General features: G+C 42.6%; 1 protein-coding gene and 1 pseudogene across 16 annotated transcripts in view; one reads left to right on the top strand and one right to left on the bottom strand.

Moving 5' to 3' along the window:
* The first annotated feature begins 8,259 nt into the window (after positions 1-8,259).
* On the top strand, positions 8,260-22,412 carry LOC112641554 (activated RNA polymerase II transcriptional coactivator p15-like; annotated as a pseudogene).
* Positions 22,413-24,426: 2,014 nt separating this feature from the next.
* RUBCN (rubicon autophagy regulator) overlaps positions 24,427-27,713 on the bottom strand; it is a 64,583-nt gene continuing 61,296 nt past the window's right edge. For all 16 annotated transcript variants that reach the window (XM_025474412.3, XM_025474320.3, XM_025474355.3 and 13 more), the window contains one exon: positions 24,427-27,666. In XM_025474412.3, coding sequence (XP_025330197.1) covers positions 27,488-27,666 — 179 coding nt within the window. In that variant the 3' untranslated portion in view covers positions 24,427-27,487. The remainder of the gene's footprint in view (positions 27,667-27,713) is intronic.

Raw genomic sequence — 27,713 nt, 5'->3', positions numbered from 1 at the left:
ATCCGGGCAGCAGATGGGCGGGGTTGGGAGCAGCTGCCTGCAGAGAAGGGACATGAGAAAGAGACAGATGTAGGGCGCCTGGGTGGCTCAGTCAACTGAGCGTCCACCTCTTGGTTTCAGCTCAAGTCATGATCTCAGGGTAGAGAGATCGAGCCCCGAGTTGGGCTCCTCACTGAGCAGGAAGTCTGCTTGGGGATCCTCTCCCCCTCCTCCCTCTGCCCCTCCATCTGCTCTCTCTCTTTCAAATAAATAAATACATCTTAAAAAAAAATAACTCAAAGTGGATCGCAGACCTGAATGTAAGAGTTAAAACCACAAAACTCTTAGGTGAAAATGTAGATGTAAATCATCAGGGCCTGGAACTAAGCAATAGTTTCCCAGATATGACACCAAAGGCACACACAACAAAAGAAAAACACGATGGACTCGATAGAAATTTTATTTTTTTATTTTTATTTATTTTTATTTTATTTATTTATGCATGAGAGACACAGGGACAGAGAGAGGCAGAGACACAGGCAGAGGGAGAAGCAGGCTCCATGCAGGGAGCCCGACGTGGGACTCGATCCCGGGTCTCCAGGATCACACCCCAGGCTGCAGGCAGTGCTAAACTGCTGCGCCACCGGGTTTGCCCTCGATCGAAATTTTAAAGTTTTGTGCTTCTAAGGATAATATCAAAAAAGTGGAAAGCCAGTCCATGGAATGGGAGAAATTACCTGCAAGTCACACATATGATAAGAGAATTTTATCCAGAATATGTAAACCAAGAAAAAAAAAGACAACCCAATTTTTAATGGGCAAAGGATGTATCTGAAGAAGATATACCAGTAGCCAATGGCCACATGAAAGGATGCTCAACAAGATTTGTTATCAAGAATATGCATGTCAAAATCACAATGAGGTACCACTTCACACCCTTAGGAAACAAGTGTTGGTAAGAGGAGAAATCGGAACCCCACACATTGCTGGAATTGAAGCATGGCGCAGCCACTCTGGAAAACAGAAAAAAACAGTTTGGCAGATCCTCAGAATGTTTAACAGAGTGAAAACCATATGATGCAGCAAGCCCATTTCTGAGTATATGAAAATAAACCCAGAAGAGAAATGAAAATACAGTCCCCATAAAAACCTGTACATAAATGTTCAAAGGAGCATTATTCATAAGTACCCCAAAGTGGAAACAAATCAAATGTTTGTCAGCTGATGAATGGATAACACAACTATGGGGGACGCTTGGGTGGCTCAGCAGTCGAGCGCCTGCCTTTGGCTCAGGGCGTGATCCTGGGGTCCCGGATCGGGTCCCACACCGGGCTCCCTGCAGGGAGCCTGCTTCTCCCTCTGCCTGTGTCTCTGCGTCTCTCATGAATAGATAAATAAAATCTTTAAAAAATAAAATAAAATAAAAATAAAACAAACTATGGTACCCCTACACAGTGGGATACTATTCAGCCATAATAAGAAATGGAGTCCTGAGACACACGACAACGTGGATGAACCTAGAAACGAAATGCTAAGTGAAAGCAGTCAGTGACAAATGCCCACATATTGTAGGATTCCATTTATGCGAAATGTCCACCACGGGGAAGCCCATAGAGACGGGAAGTAGATTAATGTTTGCCAGGGGCCAGGTGGTATGGGGAACAGGGAGTGACTGCTAAAGGGTACAGGGCCACTTTTGGGGAGTGAAGAAATGTTCTGAAATTAGACAATGGTGTTTTTTTGCACGACTCTGTGAACACATTGAAAACCACTGAAGTGTACCCTTTAAAAGGATGAATTTGATGTTAGAGGCATTATATCTCAGGAAAGCTGTTATTAAAGAGAGGCACAAGAGTGAGACGGAGCTGAGAGAAAGAAGGAAGGAGAGAGAAGAGAGACAAGAGGAGGCTGGCAGGGATGTGGCAGGAAGGAAGAAAGAGAAGCAATAAAGTAAACAACAGACAGAAGTGTGACAAGAGGGACAGAGAAAAACCCCACAGAGTTGGAGGAAGGTCGCCATGGTCCCTAATCACAAAGCGGTTTCATCAACCCTAATTCTAACCATTTTCCCAAGTTGCTCACTTCGATCATATCTGGGCTATTGCCTACCCACTACAGAGTGAGGGGGGTATCTTCTTTAAGGGAAGGGGAAAGCAAGGCATTGGCAGGTAGGGATGTGGCCCAGGTGGTGAGTCAGTGGCTCAGGGGGGAACAAGCCCCAGGGGATCTCACACCCAGGACTCTCAGTGCTGTTCTTTCTCTGCTTTACCTTGACCTACCCAGTCACCTCCTGTCAGCTTAGCACCTGCGGGGCTTTGTTTATGGATAAACTTGAGGGCCTTCCAAAGTTGACAAGATCAACAAGGAGCAGGCTCCTGAGAGGATGTGGGGCTAGGTGTGGTCAGCCTGGCCTGTTATGGAAACAGGCACCAGCAGGTGTCCGGTGAGAGGGGAGCAGTAGCCTGGGAGGTCAGACCTCTCAAGGTGACAGCAGGCCAGGCTGGGGGGGTTGGGGGGGATGGCCTCTGAGTTTGGCCTGGCTTCTGCTTCTTGTTGGGCAAGGAGCCTCCTGCAAATGATTAGTTCCCCTTCTCACATCATCCCTCTTCCCAAGTTCCTGGTTCAGTGCCAGGTTGTCACCAATACCAGGATGGATCAAAGAGGGCTGGATATGGAAAAAAGCCCTAGAGATTATCCAAACAAAGAGTTGTAGCACATATGTGAGTCAGAAATCAATTCAGTGGTCATGACTGGCATTTATTTTAGTAAGATGGAATGGAGCAAAATGGATGGAAGAGAATGGAAAGGAATGGAATGGAATGGAATGGAATGGAATGGAATGGAATGGAATGGAATGGAAGATATCCACATACATCATATATATAATTATAAGTTATTTGGAGTTCTTTTTTGAAATTTTTGTTTTTATATACATGTACGTGTGCACTGAATCACCGTGTATAATATATTCATTAATGTGAATTGTGGCCAGAAAAGTTTGAAAGCTACTGATCTAGAAATGGAAAAGCCATTTTCCAAAGGTCATGCTTGAGTGGGAGACAGAGCTGGGAGGAGAACCGACAATTCTGACTGCCTCCCTGCTTTTTCCGCACCGGGCTTCTCATTCACACAACCTGTTGTTACACTTGCTACCGATCTCTGCCACTCTCTAAACACCCTGCATTAAAAAACAAAACAAAACAAAACAAAACCACCCTGCATACTGCTGCTCTGGAGTCTTTGCTCAAGCTGTCTCCTCTGTGTAAGCGCTTCCCTCCCATAGCCACTAAAGGAAAGCATTCTTCTCCTTCAAGGTCATGTTTAAATTCATTCTTCCCTGGGTTGCTAAGGAACAGGCTCATTATCCTGAAAATGGTAAATGAAGAATTAAACATTTATCCAGCCTTTCCATACAAGCCAAGTAGTTGACAAGGGAAAAGTCTTTATAGAAGAATTGCAGCTAAGAAATGCAGAAGGAGTGACAGAGCTAGAAAGCCAGCATTCGGTGACCCATAAGAAAATTGGATCTAAGCAACAATCAACGCCGGGATTAAAACCACTGGAGAAAGGTTGCGGGGGAATGTTTATAAGGGACCTACAACAGATGCATCTGGCAGATCAAGGTTAACATAGCAAGGTGGGACCACTGGACTTCGGGTGTCTTCTTTGGGATGCAACAGGAAGAATAGTGTATTCTTGACAGAAGAAATGTACCTTAATTACCAGGTTTCAGGGATCCCTGGGTGGCGCAGCGGTTTGGCGCCTGCCTTTGGCCCAGGGCGCGATCCTGGAGACCCGGGATCGAATCCCACATCGGGCTCCCGGTGCATGGAGCCTGTTCCTCCCTCTGCCTGTGTCTCTGCCGCGCTCTCTCTCTCTCTGTGACTATCATAAATAAATAAAAAATTAAAAAAAAAATTACCAGGTTTCAGCAAATGTAGGGGACAGAGGGGCATCCACATGGGTTCAATCAGATAAATCCAGAGTGTAGGACATTCTACAGAACAAATCACCTGGTTTATTCAATAATTTAAAAAAAAACAGCTTGAAGAAAAAGGAAAAGGGGACTGATAGATTTGAAGGGGCTTAAGAAATATACCAGTTAAATATAACTTGTGGACCTTGTTTGGATCCTGATTGGATAAGCCAATTGCAAAAAGGTCTTTTTGAGAATTGGAGAAATATGAATAAGTATTAAATGGTATATGTAATTATTTTAATTATTTCAGCTTTCATGAGGTATTGTGGTTATATTTTTTAACATGTTAGATAAGAAGTTAGGCAAAATGTTGATTATTTTATTTTATTTTATTTTACTTTTACTTTTTATTTTTTTTAAAGCTTTTATTTATTTATTCATGACAGACAGAGAGAGAGAGAGAGAGAGAGAGAGAGGCAGAGACACAGGCAGAAGGAGAGGGAGAGAAGCAGGCTCCACGCAGGGAGCCTGATGTGGGACTCCATCCCTGATCTCCAGGATTACACCTCGGGTGGTGCCAAACCTCTGGGCCACTGGGGCTGCCCATGTTGATAATTTTAAATTATCCAATGAGAATATTGGGTTTATTCTACTATTCTTTCTGTGTATTTAAACATTTCTATAATTTAAAAATTTGTTTAATAAATTTTATCTATTCTGAGAGGCCTTCCTACATGCCCCCAACTGGGAGGGAAGGGATTAACTACATTTACTGGGATTAACTTTTTCCTTTTACTCTTAAAACCTATTGATTTTAGCTTTTAACATTGCATTAATCCCTATCTGTTATTACAGCCTTCTTTCTGGAGGTGTATGTCTGCCTTCCCTACCAGCCCATCCAAGGCAGGAAATGCGCCACTGCAGTTCTAGTCAAATAATCTAAATTTAATTTGATTTAAAAGATCTGAAAAATAAAATAAAATAAAATAAAATAAAATAAAATAAAATAAATAATAAAAGATCTGAATTGCACTTGGGCTCCCACAGTGTCCAAGGTCAGGAGACAGTTATAGCTTGCAACCAGTCCTGACTGGTTCTATCTTAACAACGACCGCATAATAAGAGACCAAATACCTATTCATTCATTCATTCATTCACTCATTCATTTTATTCTATTGAGTGACTCTCTGAACCAGGTACCACGGTGGATGATGGACATGTACTCTAGTGCCCTGCCCCATGACACCCTGCCAAGAAGCACCTTCCAGGAGTTCAGTCTAGTGAACAGCATCATCAAACTGAGTAACCAGAGCATCGCCACGCTGTACCACAGGTAAGAGGAGAGAGCCACGGGATTTGGTGGAGGAGCAGTGAGCCCATCGGGAACCGGCTTCTGGTGAGGAGGCGATAGCTCAAGTGACTCTGTGACCATCCTGTTGGCTTCAGACCAAGAGGCTCGTAACAGTGACAGGCTGTGGGGCCCAGACAGGCGTGGGTGAGGAACCTAATAATGGAACCTGCTAAGAGCTTGGGCCCCTCCACAGCAATTCTGGAAACTATCTAGTATCTAACAATTTTATAGAGAAGAGAGCAAGTGTGCTGAGGAAGGGCGTGGAAAGGAGACCCCAGGCAGCCTCCTCCGCTCTGCAGTTCCCAGTGATCCTGCTCCAGCCCCACATGTGTGAATTCTGCTCAGGAAAACTGTAGCCCCGCCCTTCCCCGAAGTCCTTTCCATAAAGCAATTTAATGACCTATCCGTTGTTACTTAAGCATGCCCCCCCACCCATTCCCACCAAAAGTATTCTAACCAGTGGCATTTTGTTTCCTCACAAAAGACATTCTAGTAAATACAACTTTATCGTCCCATCACATTTCCCGGATATTATAGCAAAACAAATGGGTTGTGCCTGGCAGTCACCCCTTGAGTCTGGGTCTAGACTTGTCACAGCACCTTCCCTCCTGCCTCCCCGCCTCAGTGCACATTCTAGAACTCCCTGCTGCCTCTACTGGCAGGAATCTCTTTGGGACACTCCACTGACTCCCCAACCTTCCCAAGCTAATCAGCCAAGGACATCTTAGGAATATGAAGGTGGTTGGATTCACAGAGAAGCCACATTAAAGCACAGGAAGGTTCCGAGGAAATGAATTATTGGATTAATGAATTAGTGAACATTAGCCCCTAGGAGGCAAATCATGCCAGGAACACAAATGACTGAATGAATAAATGAATGAAAGGGACTAGAGGTCTCTTTGACCTGCTAGACAGGCTCCTCACCTGTCTCCTGGTTTGGGGCCACGGGGCTCAACCACAGCAGGAGGAGAACCAGACACATGGTTGCAGGCACTGAGCAGAGACAGAGTGTTTCAAGGACCAAGGCCAAGTCTTTAATACTCACCCATCCCAGGAAGCTCGTTTGGTATCTGCATCCCTGGGGAGGTGCGAAGCTCAACACCTGGGCAGCCACTGGCAGAAGGCAGGGGTGTGGCACCAAGACAGTGGCACAGGTGTCCCGGCTGCTTGGAATAGCCTGTCCAAGCAGAGGTAATAGAGGAAAAAAATATATATATATATTTTCCCCATCTCCTGGGGCTTCCAGACCTGTGGGAGGAGCAGAGAAGCTAGAATCAGAGAAACCAGAATGATACTGCTGTCAGGGATTTTGGTGATCATCCAATCTGAATTACCACCACCCCCAACCACCCCCACCACTGCCATTTTATAGATAAGGATACTGAGGCCCAGAGAAGGCAAGAAGCACCACGAGTTCACGCAGCTCAGTTGTCGTAGAGCTGAGGTGAGAGCCTTGACCTCCTGGCTCCTACTCTAGTGTCCCTCCAACCGCAACATAGTGGACGTATTCAGAGATGTCGGAATTTCTGTAACATGCGGCTGTGAAAGCCTAACCACGTGGTGATTATTTGGAAGCTCTCAGACCAGGCTGGGAAACCAGTTCTCAGGGAGGCCATGGTGGAGATTGCGCCCGGTGGGAGGCTGGATACAGCGAGCTGCAGAAGTTCCTTCCATCTCAGAGATTCTGGATGCTATGAAATGGGGAATATCCTTTCCCTTTCTAACAGCCTCTGTCGTGGGGGACACAGAAAGACTCAAGGGTTCTCAGGACTATAAATGCTTTCTCTCACTTTGTCATATCTTTAAAACTCATTAATTGATTTAACAGTACTATTTATTTTTTTTAAATTTTTATTTATTTATGATAGTCACAGAGAGAGAGAGAGAGAGAGAGGCAGAGACACAGGCAGAGGGAGAAGCAGGCTCCATGCACCGGGAGCCTGACGTGGGATTCGATCCCGGGTCTCCAGGATTGCGCCCTGAGCCAAAGGCAGGCGCCAAACCGCTGCGCCACCCAGGGATCCCTAACAGTACTATTTAAACACCTATACGAAGCGAACACTGAGGATTCAACAATGAACAAGACAGACCCGGTTCTGCCTTCCAGAAGCTTCAGTCTAGTAGTAAGAAACACACAAATGGACAATTATAATACAAGATTACCACGAGAGGGAGAAGCAGAGGAGGGGGACCTACCGGGGGCCTCTGAAGTGGGGGTGGGAGTGCTGCAAAGACTTTCTAGGATACTGCTTATGCCAAAACTCAGAAGAGGAGTAGGATTTACTCAGGTGGAGCACCAAGCAGGAAGGGAGAAGGTTCAAGGATGAGGGAATGACCTGTGTAGGTTTCATGCTCTATAGCTAATTCTCATCATTTATTTCAATTACTATATAGAATGGCATTAATGAGAAGAATGTGAAATAGTACAGCCACTGTGCACAACAGTACTGTGGCTCTTTTTTTTTCTCTCTCTCTTTAAAAAATAAAAATAGAATTGCCATATGATGCAATTTCACTTTTAAGTATATACCAAAAGAACGGAAAGCAGAGACTCAAGCAGTTATTTGAACAATAACAGCACCATTCACAATAGCCAAATATCCATCAGTAGTGAGTGGGTAAACAAAACGTGGTATATGCATACAAGGGAATATTATTGTCTTAAAAAGGATGAAGACTCTGATATGTGCTGCAACATGGATAAATCTTAAAAACATCATGCTAAATGAAATAACCACGTACAAGAAAATATTGTTCAGCTCATCTAAGCTGAAAATATTGTTCAGCTCCACTTAGATGAGGCATGGAATGGTCAAATCCATAGAGAAAGAAGATAGTCTGTGGTTTTGAGGGGCTGGGGGGCGGGGTAAAGGAGAGCTACTGTTGAATAGCTAGTTTGGTGTGATAACAAGGTTCTGGAAACAGATGGTAGTGATGGCTGCAGAACAACGTGAATATACTTAGCACAGGGAATATAGTCAATTATATTGTAAGGACTGTATGGTGACCGATGGTGACTACACTTACTGTGGTGAGCATTTCGTGATGTATATACGTGCTGAACCATTATGTCGTATGCCTGAAACCAATATGATATTGTATGCCAACCATACTTCAATTAAAAAATAATAAATAGGGATCCCTGGGTGGCGCAGCGGTTTGGCGCCTGCCTTTGGCCCAGGGCGTGATCCTGAAGACCCGGGATCGAATCCCACGTCGGGCTCCCGGTGCATGGAGCCTGCTTCTCCCTCTGCCTGTGTCTCTGCCTCTCTCTCTCTCTCTCTCTCTCTCTCTCTGTGTGACTATTATAAATAAATAAAAATTTAAAAAAATAATAATAATAAATAAAATAAGATAAATGGAACCATAATTTTCAAAAACAAGTGTGAATGTATTTAATATACTGAAATGTACATTTAAAATAGTTAAAATAGTAAATTTTATGTTATGTGTATGTTATCACAAAAAATCTATTGCGTTATGAGGTTTTTTTTTTAAAGATCTTATTGATTTCTTCTATTTTTTTTAAGGTTTTGTTTATTCATTAGAGACACAGAGAGAGGCAGAGACACAGGCAAAGGGAGAAGCAGGCTCCACGCAGGGAGCCCGATGCGGGACTCGATCCCGGAACCCCGGAAGCTGAAGGCAGAGGCTCAACCACTGAGCCACCCAGGGATCCCTTATTGATTTATTTTAGAGAGAGAGAGAGAGACAGAGAGAGAGAGAGAAAGTGAACAGAGGGAGGGGCAGAGGGAGAGGGAAAGACGATCTCAAGCAGATTCATGCTGAGGGCAGAGCCTGATGCTGGGCTGGATCCCACAACCCAAGATCATGACCTGAGCAGAAACCAAGAGTCAGACACCTAACTGACAAAATCCCCCAGGTACCCCTACATCTAACACTTCTGACACTTAACCGACTAAGCCACCCACACGGCCCTGCATTGAGTTTTCAACATTTAGCCATTCTTTTGTTGATAGACATTTGGATTGGTTCCAGTTTTCCATAATTATAAACGATGATGCTATAAACATTCTTATACATTCCCCCTCCTTCACCATCTAGGAATGGGATCATCCAGTCACATCTTCAACACCTAAGTGTGATCAAAGGTCCTCCAAGTGGTCGTAGCGATCTGTCTTCCTACAGGCAGTGCAGAAGGATTTCTTGTTGTTCCATATTTTTATTAAATATTTTATTTATTCATGAGAGACACAGGGAGAGACAGAGAGGCAGAGACACAGGCAGAGGGAGAAGCAGGCTCCCTGCAGGGAGCCCCACGCAGGACTCGATCCTAGGACTCTGGGATCAGGACCTGAGCTGAAGGCAGATGCTCAACCGCTGAGCCCCCCAGGCGTCCCCTGTTCCATATTTTCATCAACACTTGCTATTCTCACTCCCGTCCCCCTAATCTGATGGGTGTGACATCATACTTAATTCTACCTTTAATTTGCATTTCCATGATCACTACTAAGTTTGAGATCACTAACCATCTAGGTTTCTCTTCTTGGAATTGCCTATTCCTATCCTTTGCTCATGTTTATCACTTTGTTTTTATGAGTTTATATGAGGTGATCTTTTTCTTACTGAGAGTAAGAAACTCCTTTATAAATCCAGTTACTAACCCTCTGTGCGTTACATATGTTGTAAATATCTTCCTCCCTGTGTCTGGCTTGCCTTTTCCTCTTGTTTTTTTGTTGTTGTTTTTTTGTTGTTGTTTTTGATGTGCAGAAGCTTTATGTTTTAATTTAAGGCAAATTTATCGATCTTTTCTTTTGAGGTTTGTGCTTTTTGTGAATTATTTTAAGAAATCTTTCTCTAGGGGGCAGCCTGGGTGGCTCAGCGGTTTAGCACCGCCTTTGGCCCAGGGTGTGATCCTGGAGCACCGGGATCGAGTCCCGCATCGGGCTCCTGGCATGGAGCTTGCTTCTCCCTCTGCCTGTGTCTCTGCCTATCTATCTCTCTCTCTCTCTGTGTCTCTCATGAATAAATAAGTAGAATCTTAAAAAAAAAAAGAAAAAGAAAAAGAAAAGAAATCTCTCTCTAGGGGCTTCCGTGACTCCCGGTTCCCTGTCCGTTGCAAGCAGGCAAGCAGAAGGCAGTTCGGCTGCAGGAACAGAGCAAGGCCTAAATCAAAGGAACCTGTTTCTTCAAGCTTCTGGCAGTGATTCTGACAGTGAGGTTGACAAGTTAAAGAAGGAAAAGCAAGTTACTCCAGAAAAACCTGTGAAGAAGCAAAAGACGGATGAAACTTCGAGAGCCCTGGCATCCTCTGAGCAGACCAGCAGCAGCAGACATGAAAAGATTTCAGATAGGGGAAAATGAGGTACATCAGTGTTCGGGACTTTAGAAGGAAAGTCCTAAGTGATATTAGACAATATTGGATGGATCCAGAAGGTGAAATGAAATCTGGAAAAAAAGGCATTTAAAAAAAAATACTGAGCCAGTTGAAAGAGCAGATTTCTGACATTGATGATGCAGTAGGAAAAACTGAAATCAGAGCCGTAAAAACCTGTACTGTTCTAGCTGTTTTAGTCTGTCTTTTTACATTGGCTTTTGTTTTCTTTTTCTTTCTTTCTTTCCTTTTTTTTTTTTTTAAGATTTTATTTATTTGAGATAGAGCACAAGCATGAGCGGGGGTGGGGGATAAGGCAGAGGGAAAGGGAGAAGCAAGCTCCCCACTGAGCAGGGGGCCTGATGCAGGACTTGATCCCAGGACCCCGGGATCATGACCTGAGCTGACGGCAGACACTCAACCAACTGAGCCACCCGGGCGCCCCCCGGCTTTTGTTTTCTAAATGTTGTTTTCCAAGCTATTGTATTTGGGTTGCAGAGCAGTTTGTAAGATGAACATTTTTTTTTAATGTGCATTATTAAAAGTCTTTTGAGGGAAAAAAACAAATGTTCCTTTACTTCTAATTTTTTTTAAACTATTTTCTTCTAAAAGATTAGTATTCGTTACCTGAAGCTGCTGTAACAAATTACCACTAAGTTGGATGGCCTAAAACAAGAAAAATGTATTCTCTCACAGTTCTGGAAGCAAGGAGTCTGAAATCAGGGCCTGGGAGGGCCAGACTCTGGAGATTCTAGGAGCGGATCCTTCTTTGCCTCTTCCTGGTGGGTTGCAGTCCCTGGCCTTCCATGGCTTACAGGATCATCAGTCCCCTCTCTGCTTCTGTCGGCACATGGTGTTCTCCTGGCGTGTCTCTGTCTCTTCTCTTCTTCATATAAGGACATGAGTCATTTGGTTTCAGGGCCCACTCCACTCTGGTGGACCTCAATTTTACTGCATCTGCAAAAACTTCTTTTCAAAAAGTCATATTCATAAGTACCCAGAGGTTAGGACTGGAACTCAAATACCTTTCTGGGGTACACAATTTAAGCCACAACAGTATTCAAGTTTTATTTTCCAAATTTAAGTCTTTAATCTATCTTGAATTAATTTTGGGGTCAATTTGAGGTGTGGATTTAAGATAATTTTTTATATGGGCAATCTGGGTGGCTCAGCAGTTTAGCGCCACCTTCAGCCCAGGGTGTGATCCTGGAGAACCGGGATCGAGTCCCACGTCGGGCTCCCTGCACGGAGCCTGCTTCTCCCTCTGCCTGTGTCTCTGCCTCTCTCTCTCTGTCTCTCATGAATAAATAAATAAAAAACCTTTAAAAAAATAAGATAATTTTTTATATGGACAACCACTATTGCACAGTCATGTGCCCAATAATGCATCACTTCCCCACTAATTTGTGATACCACCTCTGTCATACATCAAGTTTCCATACATGTATGGATCCATTTATGAACTTCCCATTTTGCTTCATTGTTCTAATTTGTCTGTCTTTCCCTATACAAGTGATAGGTTTAGAATACATTTTAATATCTGTTAGAGCAACATTATACTTCTTTAGAATTTCCTTGGCTATTTTTAGCTCTTTACATTTGCATGTCAATTTTGAATTCTCTTTCACACCGCTCTCTGTAGCTGGGGGTGCGAATTTTCTCATCGCATCCACTGATTCTTTCTCAAAGCAGTTTATACTGTTAATTTTTTTCAATTAAATTTTTATTTTGAGAAACTGTAGATGCACATGCAATTGTAAGAAATAATGTAGAGACAGTCCTTGTACTTTTACCCGGTTTCCCCGAGGATAACATCTTGTGAAAATTTTAATACAATAGCACACACAGGATATTAACTTTGAAGGAGTCAAGACACAGAGCATTGCCATGGCAAGGATGCTTCATGCTGTTCTTTTATAGCCACATTCACTTCCCTCCTGCCCCCACCCCTCCTTAACCTCTGGCCACCACTAATCTGTTCTCTGTTTCTATAATTTTGTCATTTCCAAGAATGTTATATAAATGGAATCATGTGGAATGTAACCTTTTGGGATTGGCTTTTTCCTTTATTTATTTATTTATTTATTTATTTATTTATTTATTTATTCATTCATTCATTCATTCATTCATTCATTCATTTTAGAGAGAGAGCGCGCGTATGTGAGCAGGGGGAGGAGCAAAGGGGGTGAGGGGGGCGGGGGGAGAACCCTTGAGCACACTCCCCGCTGAGCAGGGATTTTTTTTTTCCCCCCAAAAGAGGCTGGATCCCAGGACCCTGAGATCCTGACCTGAGCTGAAATCAAGAGTGGGTTGTTCAACCGACTGAGCCACCCAGGCACCCCTGGGATTGGCTTTTTCCACTCAGCATAATAATTCTCTGAAGATTCATCCAGTTGTGTGTACCAGTAATTTATTCCTTTTAATTCTGAGTAGTATGCTGAAGTATGGATGTACTATATGGTCTGTTTTACCATTCAGCTGTAGAAGGATATCTGGGTTGTTTCCAGTTTTTGACAAATAACGTTACCATCAGCATTCATGTACAGGTTTTTGGGTGAATATATGCTTTCATTTCTTTGGGTAAGGTTGAAATTGATGGGTCACATGGTAGTTGCATGTTTAGTCTTACTAGAAACTGACAAACTGTTTTCCAGATTGACTAGCCCATTTTATACTCCCACCAGCAATGAATGAGTGATACAGTTTCCTTGTATCCTTGCCAACATTTAGTACTTTTACTATTCTCTATTTTAGTGATTTTAATAGATATATAGTGATATGTTGTGGTTTAAATTTTTATTTCCCCAATGACTGATTATATTGAACATCTTCCCATGTACTTGTTTTTGCCATCTGTATACCCTTTCCAGTGAAATGTCTCTTCTTTTGTTCATATTCTTATTGGTTTGCTTATTTTATTACTGTTGAGCTTTTTCTTTAATTCTTTTAAATGGAGATGTCATGGACATACAACATTTACTATAGAGTTTTGAGAGTACTTTCTAGATAGTAGCTCTTTGTTGGGTGTGTGGTTTGCAAATATTTTCTCCCTATTCGTAGCTTGCCTTTTCATCCTTAACAGGATCTTTTGCAGATCAAAAGTCTTTATTTTGATGAAGTCCAATTTATCAGTTTTTCCTTTTATTAATCATGCTCTTGGTGTCCAATCTAAGAAATCCTTGTTTAGCCATAGATTCTGAGATTTTCTTTTTTTCCCTACAAGTTTTATAATTTTACATTTAAGTCTGTGATCTATTTTATTTTATTTTATTTATTTATTTTTTAAAGATTTTATTCATGAGAGACAGAGAAAGAGAGATGCAGAGACACAGGCAGAGGCAGAAGCAGGCCCCATGCAGGGAGCCCGCCCGATGCGGAATCGATCCTGGGTCTCCAAGATCACACACTGGGCCAAAGGCAGTTGCTCAACCAGTGAGCCACCCAGGCATCCCCTGTGATCTATTTTAAATTAACTTTTGTGAAGGTGTGAGAATTAGATCGAGCTTCATTTTTTGCCTGTGGATTTCCAATTGCTTCCACACCATTTATTGAAAAGGCTGTTTTTCTTCCATTGACTTGCTTTTGCATCTTTGTCAAAAATCAGATTGGTGGATTTGTGTGGGTCTATTTCTGGGTTCTCTATTCTGTTCCATTAATCTATGTGTAATCACCAATATCATGCAATCCTTGATTACCGTAGCTACATAATAAGTCTTGAAATTAGGTAGACTGATTCCTATTTTATTCTTATTTTTCAAAATTATTTTAGTTATTCCTGTTTCTTTGTCTTTTCATATAAAACTTAGAATAATCTTGTTCATACAGACAAAATATCTTGCTGGGGTTTTGATAGGACTTGCATCAAATCTGCATATAAATTTGGAGACATCTTCACTATGTTGAGTCTTCCGATCCGCAAACATAACATACCTCTCTATTCATGTAGATCTTTGATTTCTTTTTTTGTTTTTTTTTTGTTTGTTTGTTTGTTTTTGTTTTTTTTGATCTTTGATTTCTTTCATCAGCAATTTGTACTTGCAGCATACAAATCCTGTACATATTTTGTCTGATTTACACCTAAGTGTTTTTTTTTTTTTAAGTGATTGTAAATTTGCAATTTTGGTGTTCATTGCTAGTAAATAGAAAAGCAATTGTTTTTTGTTTTTTTTTTTTTTTAGCAATTGGTTTTTGTACGATTATTTTATATCCTGCAATATTGCTAAACTCACTTATTAGTTCTAATAGGGTTTTAAAAATAGATTCCTTGGGATTTTCTACATATACTGAAATATGTATGATGATGAAATAATATGATGCCTGTGATTTACTTCAAAATAATATTGGCAGGGGGCACCCGGGTGGCTCAGGGGTTGAGCATCTGCCTTCAGCTCAGGTTCTGGGATGGAGTCCCACATTGGGCTCCCTGCATGGAGCCTGCTTCTCCCTCTGCCTGTGTCTCTGCCTCTCTCTGTCTCTCATGAATAAATTAAGTATTTTTTTAATTAAATATTTTTAAAAAATAATAATAATCTTGGTGGGGTAGTGGGTGGGCATATAGAAGAAACACAGTTGTGAGGGATCTCTGGGTGGTGCAGCGGTTTGGCGCCTGCCTTTGGCCCAGGGCGCGATCCTGGAGACCCGGGATCGAATCCCACGTCGGGCACCCGGTACATGGAGCCTGCTTCTCCCTCTGCCTGTGTCTCTGCCTCTCTCTCTCTCTCTGTGTGACTAACATAAAAAAAAAAAAAAAAAAAACACAGTTGTGAGCTGATAATTGCTAAAATCTGGATAGTAGGTACATGGGGGTTTAGTATACTACCCTCCATATCTTTGTAGATGTTTGCAATTTTCTATAATAAAATGAAGTTCTCAGCTGTTACTCTTGTAAAAGCCACAGGGCTCCTCACTGCAAGGTAAACTCATAGTTTTTAAACTCAGCTCATAGTGGTTGACATGTCTTCAAGACTGTTTATGATCTGACCTTCCTCGTAATTACCCAATTGTTCCTTGAACAATGAACAAAGGACCCTCTATACGTTTCCTGTTTCCTAGCCGTCTAAAGTCTATTTCTCAGTCCCAGCTCTGTGTTTCTGCTTCTGCCACACGGACCCTCCTCTCTTCCCCAAGACGCTCTTCTCTCCCCTCTCAGCATGAAATCCCACCCAGCCTAGGGGAATCAGCTCCAGAAGCAAGAGGCCCTTGAGGCCTCCCCTAATCACCCTGGCCGCATTCATCTCCCCCTTTCTGACCTTCCAGAACTCTTACATTCATCCTAGCATAACACAGTGGTTAAGAGGGGTTTATGGATCCAGACTGCCCGTGTTTGGATCCCGTCTCCACCGTTCACTAGGCAATGTCACTTTGGGCAGGTTACTCTGTGCCTGAATTAATTCTTCCATAGAATGGAAAAGATAATGGTATTACTTTATAAGGTATTTGGGAGGATTAAATGAGTCATCCATGTGAAGAATTCAGCATAGTGCTCAGCACACAGTAAATATTCCGTATCTAATGATTTCATTTGTGCAGTCCTATTTTATAACTAAATTGTATGTTCCTAAAGGGCAGGAACTGTATCCAAGCACTGATTTATACACATAGTAGATGAAAAGAACCACACACTCATGATTTGGGTGTGTTGGATCAGTTTAAATCAGACAAATAAAGTCAGTATTTGATTGCATAATTTGTGGGTTATTCCCATCGTTGCCTTCTCTTTTACCCGTTCACCAACTGTACCAGGGTTCTTGGTCAGAAACAGAAACCTATTCCTGCTAACTTAAGAAACGAAGGGATATATTAAAAAGATTTAAGGCAAGGCTAAAAAACTAGACTCAGAACAGGCTAAGAAACTGGCAGTCCCAGAGTCTGAGAGGCAGGGGGGACCATCTCACCACCATGCCTGAATGAATAAGCGCCAGCCCACTTTTTTGGTCTTTGGCTAACTTGTCCAAGGTTCAAAGTCTAGGGAAAGAGTTCAGGCAATCCAGATTGAGCCAGGTGCCCACCCCTTGGTCAGGGGGTTAAAAACAAAACTCTGGTAAGGTTTTTGTGGGGAAAGATATTAACTAAGGATTAAAGAGAAGACTTTTAAGACTCCTGAGTTGACTGGTACATTGTGAAAAGAATGTAGATTGGATAAATATTTGTTTGGCTGGTAAATTAGTCATCTTTAGTTTAAGACTTTACTTCTACTTGGGTCCAAATAGGGCACGTTAAGGGCAAGTGAGTGCAAATGAAGGAGCGGTTTCTGCACATAGTAGTTTCTGCTTATGATGGGAGCCCCACACCAGAGTCAAATAGGGCTGTTAATAGTCTTTGCAATAGCTAGAATCTGGCAAATCTCTGGAAAACTGGTTTGATGGAATGCCCTGGACCTTCCACTCTACAACCTGGCAGTCATGAGTCCCATTAGTCCTGTCTCTGCCCCCACTCCATCCTGCCCCAGCCTTCCTAGGGACCCTAATTAGTTGGAAAGTACTAAAAGTTCCTCCAGGATGAAGGTAATGATGGGGATCCTACAAACCATCAAGGATAGAAACCAAAGTTCTATCCTAAGAACTGGATGTGCAAATCATCTATGGGAACTCCAAGGTGTTCTCTCCCTGTGTGCTCTCATGACAGAAAGCCTAGACAGAGACAACTGTTCTCAGAGGAACGGGGCACTAGCCTAGGAGACCAAGAAGGGAGGAGCCCTGGACATTTTCTGGGCCAGTTTGGGTTACCTTATCTTGTGCTAAAGAACGTTCGGGGAGTATTTTAAAGCAATAGCTGTCTTGACTGTTCTTTAATATCTATATGTTTTTTGTACATTCCCTCTGCATTTCAAGGGAAAGAAATTTTGTCTTTAAGCCCAAACCAAATCAAAATAAGCTCTTTACATTCTAAAACTTAATATGACCATCTTGCAGATATTTTAATATGTAATGGAAAAGGGGAAAAATTACTCCATAATCCCACTATTTTAATAGAGCCACACTTATTTTTTGTATTTCCTTCCTTCTTTACGTATTCTTTCTTTCCAAGGATATTTTTCCAATAATTATAACAATGTATATATACTTTGTATTTATTTATTTTAAAAAAGATTTTATTTATTTATGAGAGACACAGAGGAAGAGAGAGACAGAGACACAGGCAGAGGGAGGAGCAGGCTCCATGCAGGGTCTCCAGGATCACACCCTGAACTGAAGGTGGCGCTAAACCGCTGAGCCACCAGGGCTGCCCTATATACTTTGTAAAAAAAGCTTTTATTCAAATTCCAGTTAGTTAATGTACAGTGTAATTTTTGTTTCAGGTGTACAATTTAGTTATTCAACACTTTCATACATCTCCTGGTGCTCATCCTAAGAGCACTCCTTATATATATACTTTTAATATATAAACTTCTCATTTTTAGAAAGATTTTATTTTTTCTATGTATTCATGAGAGACACAGAGAGAGAGAGGCAGAGACACAGGCAGAGGGAAAAGCAGACTCCCTGCAGGGAGCCTGATGTGGAACTTGATCCCAGGACCCCAGGACCATGCGCTGAGCTGAAGGCAGATGTTCAACCACTGAGCCACCCAGGCATCCCTAAACTTCTAATTTTGGAATAATTTTAGATTCACAGAAAGCTTACAAAGATATGATAGTTCTGGAAAATTTCACTTTTCACTTACGTACCATCTTATATTTTTCAACACTAAGAAACCAACATTGGTACATTACATTTAATCAAACTTTAGATTTTATTCAGATTTAACCAGTTTTGCTGCTAAGGTGCTTTTTCTTTTCCAGGATCCAATTCAGGATGGAACATTGTATTTAATTGTGTCTCCTTAGGCTCCTCTGATGTGTGGCAGTTCCTCAGTCTTTCCTTGTTTCTCATGACCTTGCCAGTTTTGAGGAGTACTGGTCAGTTGTTTTGTAGAAGGTCCTCAAATTGAGTTTGTCTTGTTTCTCTCATGATTAGATTGAGGTTATGGGTTTTGGGAAAGAATATCACAGAAGTGATGTGGTCTTCTCATTACATCATATCCAGAATGCATAATATCCAGATGTTATCATTGGCGGTATTAACTTGATCCCTTGATTAAGATAGTATTGGCCAGGTTTCTCCACTGTAAACCAGCTGTTTTCTCTTTCTGTATTTTTTTTGGGGGGGGGGGGGGGTGTTGGGGAGGGTGAAGGGCAGAGGGAAAGGGAGAGAGTCTCATGCAGGCTCCAAACCCAGCCTGGAGCCTGACACTGGGTTTATCTCACAACCCTGGGATCATGACCTGAGCTGAAATCAAGAGTTGGACACTCAAAAAAATAAATAAATAAAAATAAAAAAAATAAAAAAAAAGAGTTGGACACTCAGCTGACTGAGCCACCCAGGGGCCCCACCCCCCTTTCTTCCCTATGTAAGTGAATCACTAATTCTAGTCCATCTTCAAGGGGAGAGAGATAATTTGCAGATATTGTTTGAATTCTGTGAGGAGGATTTGTCTCTTCTTATTCATTTATTTATTCTATTATCTATTCATATCAGTAAAGATTCATATATATTTGATATATACTTTTCTTGTTTTGTTTCCATATAGCATTGAGTTAGACGATTTTTTTCTCTGTTTCTATCATGGTTTTTACAATCATGATTTTAATGGTTGCATCTATTTTTTGGGATATTTTCCATTATTAACTTTGAACTCTTATAAATTATGCTGCAAACACCTTTTGAAACAATGTTATAGGATTGTATTTCAGCTCTGGCATGATGTCTGGAACACAGAAACATAGTAAGTTCAGTGGGTAAATGGATGGATGGATGGATGGATGGATGGATGCTGGTCTGGCATTCTTTCTTTCCGTGTTGAACAGTGTTCTTGAGCTTAGCCTATGGAGATCTCAAGTCTAAGTTAAATGTTGGGAAGACAAGCTTCAGAATTTGCTGTAAATCAGGCTTTGACTTCGTGTGAACCAGTTTGTAACAATAAACAAAGGTCATTAGAACAAGTAAGATTTTGTACTATTTTTCTATCTCTAGTTGGAAGACATTTGGATATTTTAACAGCTTCAGCAGTTTTTTACATGGCTTTATCATTCTTTTCTCAGCCTACCTTGTAGACATGAAGATTTTTAAATTCCTGGGGTGTTTTTAGGGCATATAAATGTCATCGTATCTCCCAGTTTAGTCCCTGGCAAGGAAAGGCTGGCCATTTAATAATAAAGTGAGTAAAGGACATTTGGAATGTTACCTTCTCTGATAATGGCTGCTGGACAGAACAAAACAGAAACGGTTGCAAAGTAGCTAAGGGAAGAAAAGGGAGAGGAGTGTATTTTTACCACTTTAAGATTTGGGAAAGTGACCAATGGCGTGATTTAAAAAAAATTTTTTTTTTATTTATTTATGATAGTCACAGAGAGAGAGAGAGAGAGAGGCAGAGACACAGGCAGAGGGAGAAGCAGGCTCCATGCACTGGGAGCCCGACGTGGGATTCGATCCCGGGTCTCCAGGATCGCGCCCTGGGCCAAAGGCAGGCGCCAAACCGCTGCGCCACCCAGGGATCCCCAATGGAGTGATTTGATGCCAAGGAAAGAGATAAGAGAGCTAAGACAGGTGGCAGTCAGAGGCAAAGTCAGAACAATCCTGTTCCTTGTCCCACAGTGTACTTCTGATCATTCTTGTTCCCATGCAGAACAAGCAGTTCCTTACATTCGAATGGCCACCTGGCCATTCATGCATTCATCTCATTCATTCACTCATCTGCTGTGCTATTGGAGAAAATGCTAAATAACAAGACTGTGAGAAGTGTTCTAACAGGAGGTACAGAGAGTGCTAAGGGCTCACAGAGGATGGGTAGAGAATAAATCAGAGAAAGCGGGGATGTAGCCAAGTTAGCTCTTCGAAGGAAGAAGGATGAAGGTGTAGTTGGGAAACTGCTAGTAGTTCAGGGAATGGCAGGAGATGAAGTTAGGAGGCTGAAGTGTGGCCATGTATTGAAGATCCTGTATGTGCCAGGGAAAGGGACCAAACTTTATCTTATAGAGAGAAGTAGAGGTGAGTTTTAGGGAAAGGAGTATGGCCCCACAGTCCTATTTTCCATCCCCTCCCCTGCCCCAATCTCCTTATCCCCATGGTGGAGGGGTATTTGGCAATACTTACCAAAATTTACAAATGCACACTCTTCTTGTGCCAGCTGTTCATCTTTGGAGAATTTATCCTACAGATACATTTGCACCCATATGAAATCATGTATGACCAGGTTTTTCATTGTGACAATGTTTGTATTAACAACAGATAGGAAACAACTTAAAAACCCATCAATAGGTAACTGGGTGAATCCAATATTGTCCATTCATGCAATGGAAAATGTGCCACTATAAAAAAGAATAAGGAAACTCTCTCCATGTACCAATACTAAAAATTCTTTAAGATACTATTTTTTAAAAAGCAAGGTACATAAATGTGTATATATGATATGGCAATTTTTTTAAAAGGGGAAAGAATAAGAAGTATATATTTTGGGGGCACCTGGGTGGCTCAGTCAGTGAAGTGTCTGCCTTCCACTAAGGTCCTGATCTCAGGGTCCTAGGATGGAGTCCCACATCCAGCTCCCTGCTCAGTAGGTAGTCTGCTTCTCCCTCTCTCTCTGCTGCACCCCCCCAACCCACCATCCGCTCGTGCTCTCTCTCTCTCAAATAAATATATAAAATCTTCTTAAAAGAGGGGGAAGGGCAGAGGTAGAGAATTTTCTCTCAAGGATAAATGTTAAAGTAATGAGGGGCTACCAAAGGAGGTGTGGCAAAAACTGGGCACATGGCTACAGAAATGGGAGACTTCTCACTGATTACTTTTTTGTGGTCTTTAAGCATGTGAACGTATTAGAAATTAAATGCTGTTCAATAAACAAGAGAGAAGCAGCTCTTTTTCATTCCCTTTTCCTCTGCAGGCCTCATCCCTGCTGTTCATCTTGTCAGGACTTTCTTTCAGTTAGCTTGGTGGTTACAGGGCTTCCAGTGGTTACGGGAGAAACATGCAAATTTTCTTTTAGCACAGGGAGATCTATTGTTGGTATCCAGGCTGAATTTCTTTCCTCAGATTTTAAGTGGCAAAGGCTAGGAGGTGAGGAGGGAGAGAAAGGCGCCTTTTACTTGCTTGTTCTCCCCTCACTGCTGCTAGTGCTAAAGCAGTCGTGTGTTCACTGTGGGAACAGGGGTTTGGAGGAGAAGCTGGGAGGCTAGCTTCTGTTCCTGCCGTGGGCCAGTGGGGGAGAGAAACCAGCTGAGAACTACAAACATTGCAGTTTGAAAGGAAAACAAGTGAGAAATTCCCAGGGCAGTGACAGAAAAGGACAGGAAGTACCTAAGATGATAAGTTGCCAAAAGTTTGCAGGTCATCCGTGCTGCCCCGCTGCGTCACACACAGACTTGCACCTTACTGGTCTGCTGCAGCCTCTCAGAAGGCTGGTCGCTAAAATTTCCATCTACCTTAGAGCCCTCCCACCGCTCAGGATTGATTTATTTATTTATCTTAACCCTCTAGCCCTCACCTCACTGGCCCGGTGTTAATATATTGGGATAAATGACCGAATCCAAGGAAAATTAATGACTAAGTCTCTGATGAACCTCCAAAGCCAGAGCCTAGCAGTCCAGATAAGAGACAGGCAAGGGAATAGGTAAAGCTCAGCCTCATGTTCTCCAGCTCCTGGAGGGGTAGTGCGAGGCAGATTTTCTTTCCTCGTGAATCACATTAATCTTCGATCCATTTGCTTCCCAGCTCGGAGTCCTGTTCAGAGACGGCCAGCGGCTCGCGTGCGTGCTCTGTTCACCGCGGGAACGCTGCTCCCCGATCGCATCTTGAAATCACATATTTTCTTTAGGCAAATTAAAAACCGCTGTGGCCGTGCTCACGGGGAAAAAAAAAAATCTTCGATCCCAACGACATCAATCTCAGCAATGGGTAAGCCTGGGCCACCTGGTAGCTGCTCTCACTAAAATTTTAACAGCAGGCAGTTCGATAGCCTGGAGACTGGATATGGGAGAAGACTAATGTTGATCAGAACAGAAAAGTCAGCAGGGTATGCCGGGCACAGTGATCCCTTTTTCCCATACTCTAAGCCAGAAGTTCATAGGGAAAAGGAAGCAGGCTTGGGCCTCACTGTAACCAAGAGGCTATAAAGACTATGCCTACTCTTCACACCATCAGAGGATATAGCAAATCCACACACGCCTGGGGCCACAGGGAATGATGAATAACATAGCCAATGCCACAATACATCACTGCCCAACTCACAGCTCCCCTTTCTTTGGGGTGTGCCCTACTACTTGGGGCTGGGTCCCCAACACAGCTGTTACTCTTTGGCCTGCCTCACTGGCAGCAGGTTCAAGAGGTTTGCAAATCCTGCAGCTGAGGTTCCTAGGGCCACCCTGGTCTCTGCACGTCCTGAGCCATAGTTGTTCATTTTCCTTGGCTTCTGTCATGTATCCCAGGATCTTTCCAATATCTTGTCCCTCAGCCTTTTTGTTCACTCATTCAAAATGCCCCGAGTCATTGTAGAACATTTGGAATGCATCCTGTTTTCAGAGGTCTGGGGTAATGAGCGGATAGTGATGATAATATTCCACACTAGCTCAAATCAACATAATTTCTCTCTTGAATGACTACAGCCAACCCTCTAGAAGATCTCAGTGTTTCTACTATTGCCTTACTCTATTTATTCTCTGAAAAGTACACACTGACATTTCAACCAGATGAGTCACTCCTCTGACTCAAACTCTTCAGTGGTTTTCTAACGTGCTAAAAATAAAATCTAAAATTTGTAGTTCAGTTCTTGCATCTCCTTACCCAAACTCCTCCCATCTCAGCACCAACACATATGCCGGTCCTCATCTGGAGCTCTTTTCTCCCAACTCTGTGCCTCATTGGGGGCCTTACTTGTCTCCCATCTAAATTAGGTCCACTTGTTAGGGTTGTTTTTTGTTTTGTTTTGTTTTGTTTTTTAATTTAATAGCATCTACTCTTTGCCTTCATAGCTCTTAGTACAGCTTGTAATTACATATTAATTTTGGTGACTTTGGGGGCAATGCTTGTCTCCCCCTCAAGACTCTATGTGCCTTAAGGATACGGATTGCCTCCATTTTGCTCCCTGCAATAGGCATAGGGCCTAGCACAGAAACTGGCATCCAGCAGGCACCCAAATATCTGATGGATGATTAAATAGGAAGAGATTGGCATGGCTAGAGATGGCTAAGATGTAAGAACCTGAATCTGTGTGCCAATGATAGAAAAGGAACGAAACACTTATTTTAAACTTTTTTAAAAAAATTTTTATTTATTTACGATAGTCACAGAGAGAGAGAGAGAGAGAGAGAGAGGCAGAGACACAGAGGCAGAGAGGCAGAGGGAGAAGCAGGCTCCATGCACCAGGGAGCCCGACGTGGGATTCGATCCCGGGTCTCCAGGATCGCGCCCTGGACCAAAGGCAGGCGCCAAACCGCTGCGCCACCCAGGGATCCCCGAAATACTTATTTTAAAGAGAAAAGAATCAATAGAACTTGATGACAGGTAGTAGGAAGGAGATCATGTTTTATTGGCTGAACATGCCACCTGACTCAGAGGGAAGGAGTTGAAGATAGCCCAATTTTCAAGCTGGGGTGACTAATGGTTAGGTGTGAGGAAATATGATACCTATGTTGGTTTTAGACATATCAGTGGGCGATGACCATGGGACATCAAAGCGGACATGTTCAGAAAGTTGTAGGGTGAAAGTGGAACCTCAGTGGGCCAGGAGCATAAGACAGAAACTCAGAGCAAGTTGTTCACAGAAGTGAGAAACAAAGCGTTGGACACAATTCAGATGCTGTACAGAGAAAGATTCACCTCACTTTGTTTTTATTTTCTTTTATTTTTAAAGATTTAAAAATTTTTAAGTACCCTCTGCACCCAATGTAGGGCTTGAACCCATAACCCCAAGATCAAGAGTTGCACTGAGACAGCCAGGCGCCCCAACCTCGCTTTAAAATAAGATACTTACATCAAGAGGACGGGTAGGGCGCACACCTCATGCACTGGAAATGATTAATGCCCATATCTTTTATACATGAAGAAACAGAAATCCAGAGAACCAAAGTGATCTGCTCAAGTTCACATTCTCACCCAGTTTTCCTGACTTGGAAGGTCCAGTTTTCTTTGCATTATAATTCAGAAACCTCCTGAATTTTTAGACATGCCTGCTTTACAGTGGACACTCAATACCATTTCCTATAGTCAAGGCAAACAAATAAAAGGCAGGAATTTCACTTCCTTTAGTTTATTAAAGATGATAATAAACTGTTAGGCTATGTATGAATTACAGAGAGTAGAAATCCAGTTCAGAACACGAGTTGCACATGAACAGATCATCTCTATTTAGACTCTTCCTCCTTTCATGTTAATTCAACAAAAGCTCTAAAGTCTTGGCAGAGAAAGCCTCATTTAAGTGGAAGATATCTGTCTTCCACTCTTCTGCTTTGTCTTGAATCTTGTCTCTACCTTGTAAGCAAACTTTTAACTTTTTTTCCCTTTATTTATGAAAAAGAACACTTCTTCCCTCCCATTTCACTCAGAAGGAATGCTCTTCAGTGCATTCAAAGCTTTCCCCCTACAACAGCAGGAGGTTTTTAGATACTGGTATAAGTTGCAAAGTGCTTTCAAAACATCCCATACTCTTTCCTCTCTCTCTTTCCTCTCAAATAAATAAATAAATGGGTATTTGGACAGTGATGACAGCAGAGTGTCAGGGTCACTAAAACAGATACACAATCTAAGGAGATGGAATGGGGAACGTGGAGAAAAATAAGTGAAAAACCAGGAGCATATTAGATTGCTGAGCTCAGCTTTGGAAACTGTTAGCATTTTCCATCCTTTGGTCCTCTGCTAATATGAAACAGGCAGGACAAGAATGACAGTGCATCTCTCCTCCAGTGTAGTGACTTAGAGTGAAGAGCTAGCTAGATGTGTAACTTATACCAAAACTGGACACAGAGCTCACCGTTTTGTTTTGTTTTGTTTTGTTTTTACAAACCCCTGAGTATGAATCTGAGGCCTAACCCTTAGAAAGCCTTGAGTTTTGTGGGGACATTCCCAAAGCTCCTTGAAGGACAATGGAGCTCCTAGTCAGCCCCTCAAAACTGGGCTGGGCTTGGCTCTCAGAGCCTCTCCCATGAACTGAAAGGAGAACAGCTTCAGGGTCTTCCAGCCTGATCCTAAGTCTGAGGCAGAGAGACCAACACCATGGGTCAATCCCTCTCTGCTCCCCCTTGCCCAAGTAAAGCCTCAGCTCTGGCTATTACCTTACTGCCCCTTCTACTCCCTGTGAGACTCCTGGTTGCCTCCAGCTCAGCCACTCATCAGCTTCCCCCAACCATGTGCTACTTTCTGTTCAGCTTCTTGGGGCAGCGTCCACACTTAGTATTTTCTACTAGCAACCAATTATGGAGAGACAGGTATACAAGAAGTCAGTCCCAGAAAAAAAATGCTGTGGGCTCTTGTTCACAGAGCTGCCAGCCCTCAGAACAGTGACCCTGACCAGTATGATAGGAAGGGGTCAGGAGTCTATATTAAAGAACTTAATTTAAAGAACACCACAAACATATCCACGGTCCCATCAAAATGCACATTTTAAGAAAATGTATGTGTGTGTTAAAATTAGTAATATGAAAAACACGACTGAACATATGGACATCACCAGGCTACAGAGTTCAGTGCATAATAGGCATAAAGGCTCTTGTTATCCCAAGAACACAGGAACATTCACACTCACCCTCATATCCACAAATTGCTAAGTTCTCTAACCCCACTAATAGCAGAGATCTCCCCGCTCCCACCCTGACTTTAACAAAAGAAACTAAGGCAAGAGTTCAGCCACCAGGGAAGGTCCCAGCTCTGTTGCAGGAAGAGGATGAGAATCGAGTGGGGCCATACTTTCACTCAGAACCAAAATAACCACCTAACAGAGGACACGGGGGCAAAAGATCCATAAATAAGATGGTGGATGCAGTTTCTGTCCTCAGCCTAGGATGGCATCAGGGACCTGCCTGAGCTTGAAAGATCATATCTGCACCAAAGCTAGGTTGACTAAGAGACCTTATCATGTAAGAGGAGGCCAATAGCTTCTCTGACTGAATCAATGCTCCTAAAGCCACAGAGTTGCAGCCTCACTTATGCTCGGTGGAAGGCTATGACGGGGCCTGGCTTAAGCATCAGTTCTGTTTCTTTGTTTCAAGCCTGCCAGGATAAGGAAAGTCAGTTTGTGACATCATTGATGCCTAGAATATTTCACACAAGGAGGTCATGGTGGCCTCCTTGAGGTCTCTGAGGATTCCAGGTAAGAATGCTATTTCCATGGCCTTAAAAATACCTTAATAATTAGCTGGACAGAATGCCCATGGTGTAGTCCCATTCTCCTTCTCCTCAGGGCACAGTCTGACTCTATTCCAGGACAGAGAGAGAAAACTCCATCCTCCTACTTCAGCAGCAAAGGAGAAGTGAGTTGGTTGAGAAAGGCCTGACTCAAAAGCTCCAGAACTAAAACAAAATAAAACTGGAAATGATACTTGAAATGCAGCTGAAACCAGATCTGGTCCAAGTACAGAAGGCCATGGATGTCAGAAGAATTGGGTCTCATCGTCCATTCCCCCGACAGAGGCACTAGAAGCTTCACATAATGACTCCTGTGTCAGTTCTGATGGAAATATCTAGTACCTACAAATTGTCACAACAGACTGGACCCCACCAACCTAACAAAGGTTGATTATATATGGACGTTAGGTAAGTCATAAAAAAAAATAATGATAATAATTAAAGAAAAAAAAAGTGGGGAAAGTCCTTAAAAGGGTGGCTCAGTTCTGCATTATGTGTGACCCCAGCCCCTAGAAGGAGGGCTTCGTGTGCTTTCTTCAGGTGGCCTCCAGAACAGTGGCCTCGAGGGCCAAGGCTTCAGTGGGTTCCTCCTCATAGTCTGACATGTAAGACTCCAGGCTCTGTTTGGCCAGCAATTCCCGCCGGGCCTGCAGCCGCTCGCACCGGGGACAGCTTCCAGACTTGAAGCAAGCTTTATGGTAACACGCTTTACATTCTATTCAGGTTGAGAAGGTGAGAAAAAAAAGAGAAAACGTGTATTAT

This window comes from Canis lupus, chromosome 33 (genome assembly GCF_003254725.2).
Source record: "Canis lupus dingo isolate Sandy chromosome 33, ASM325472v2, whole genome shotgun sequence".
NCBI lineage: Eukaryota > Metazoa > Chordata > Mammalia > Carnivora > Canidae > Canis > Canis lupus.
Note: the sequence above shows the minus strand (reverse complement) of the source record. Positions and strands in the feature narration are given on the sequence as shown.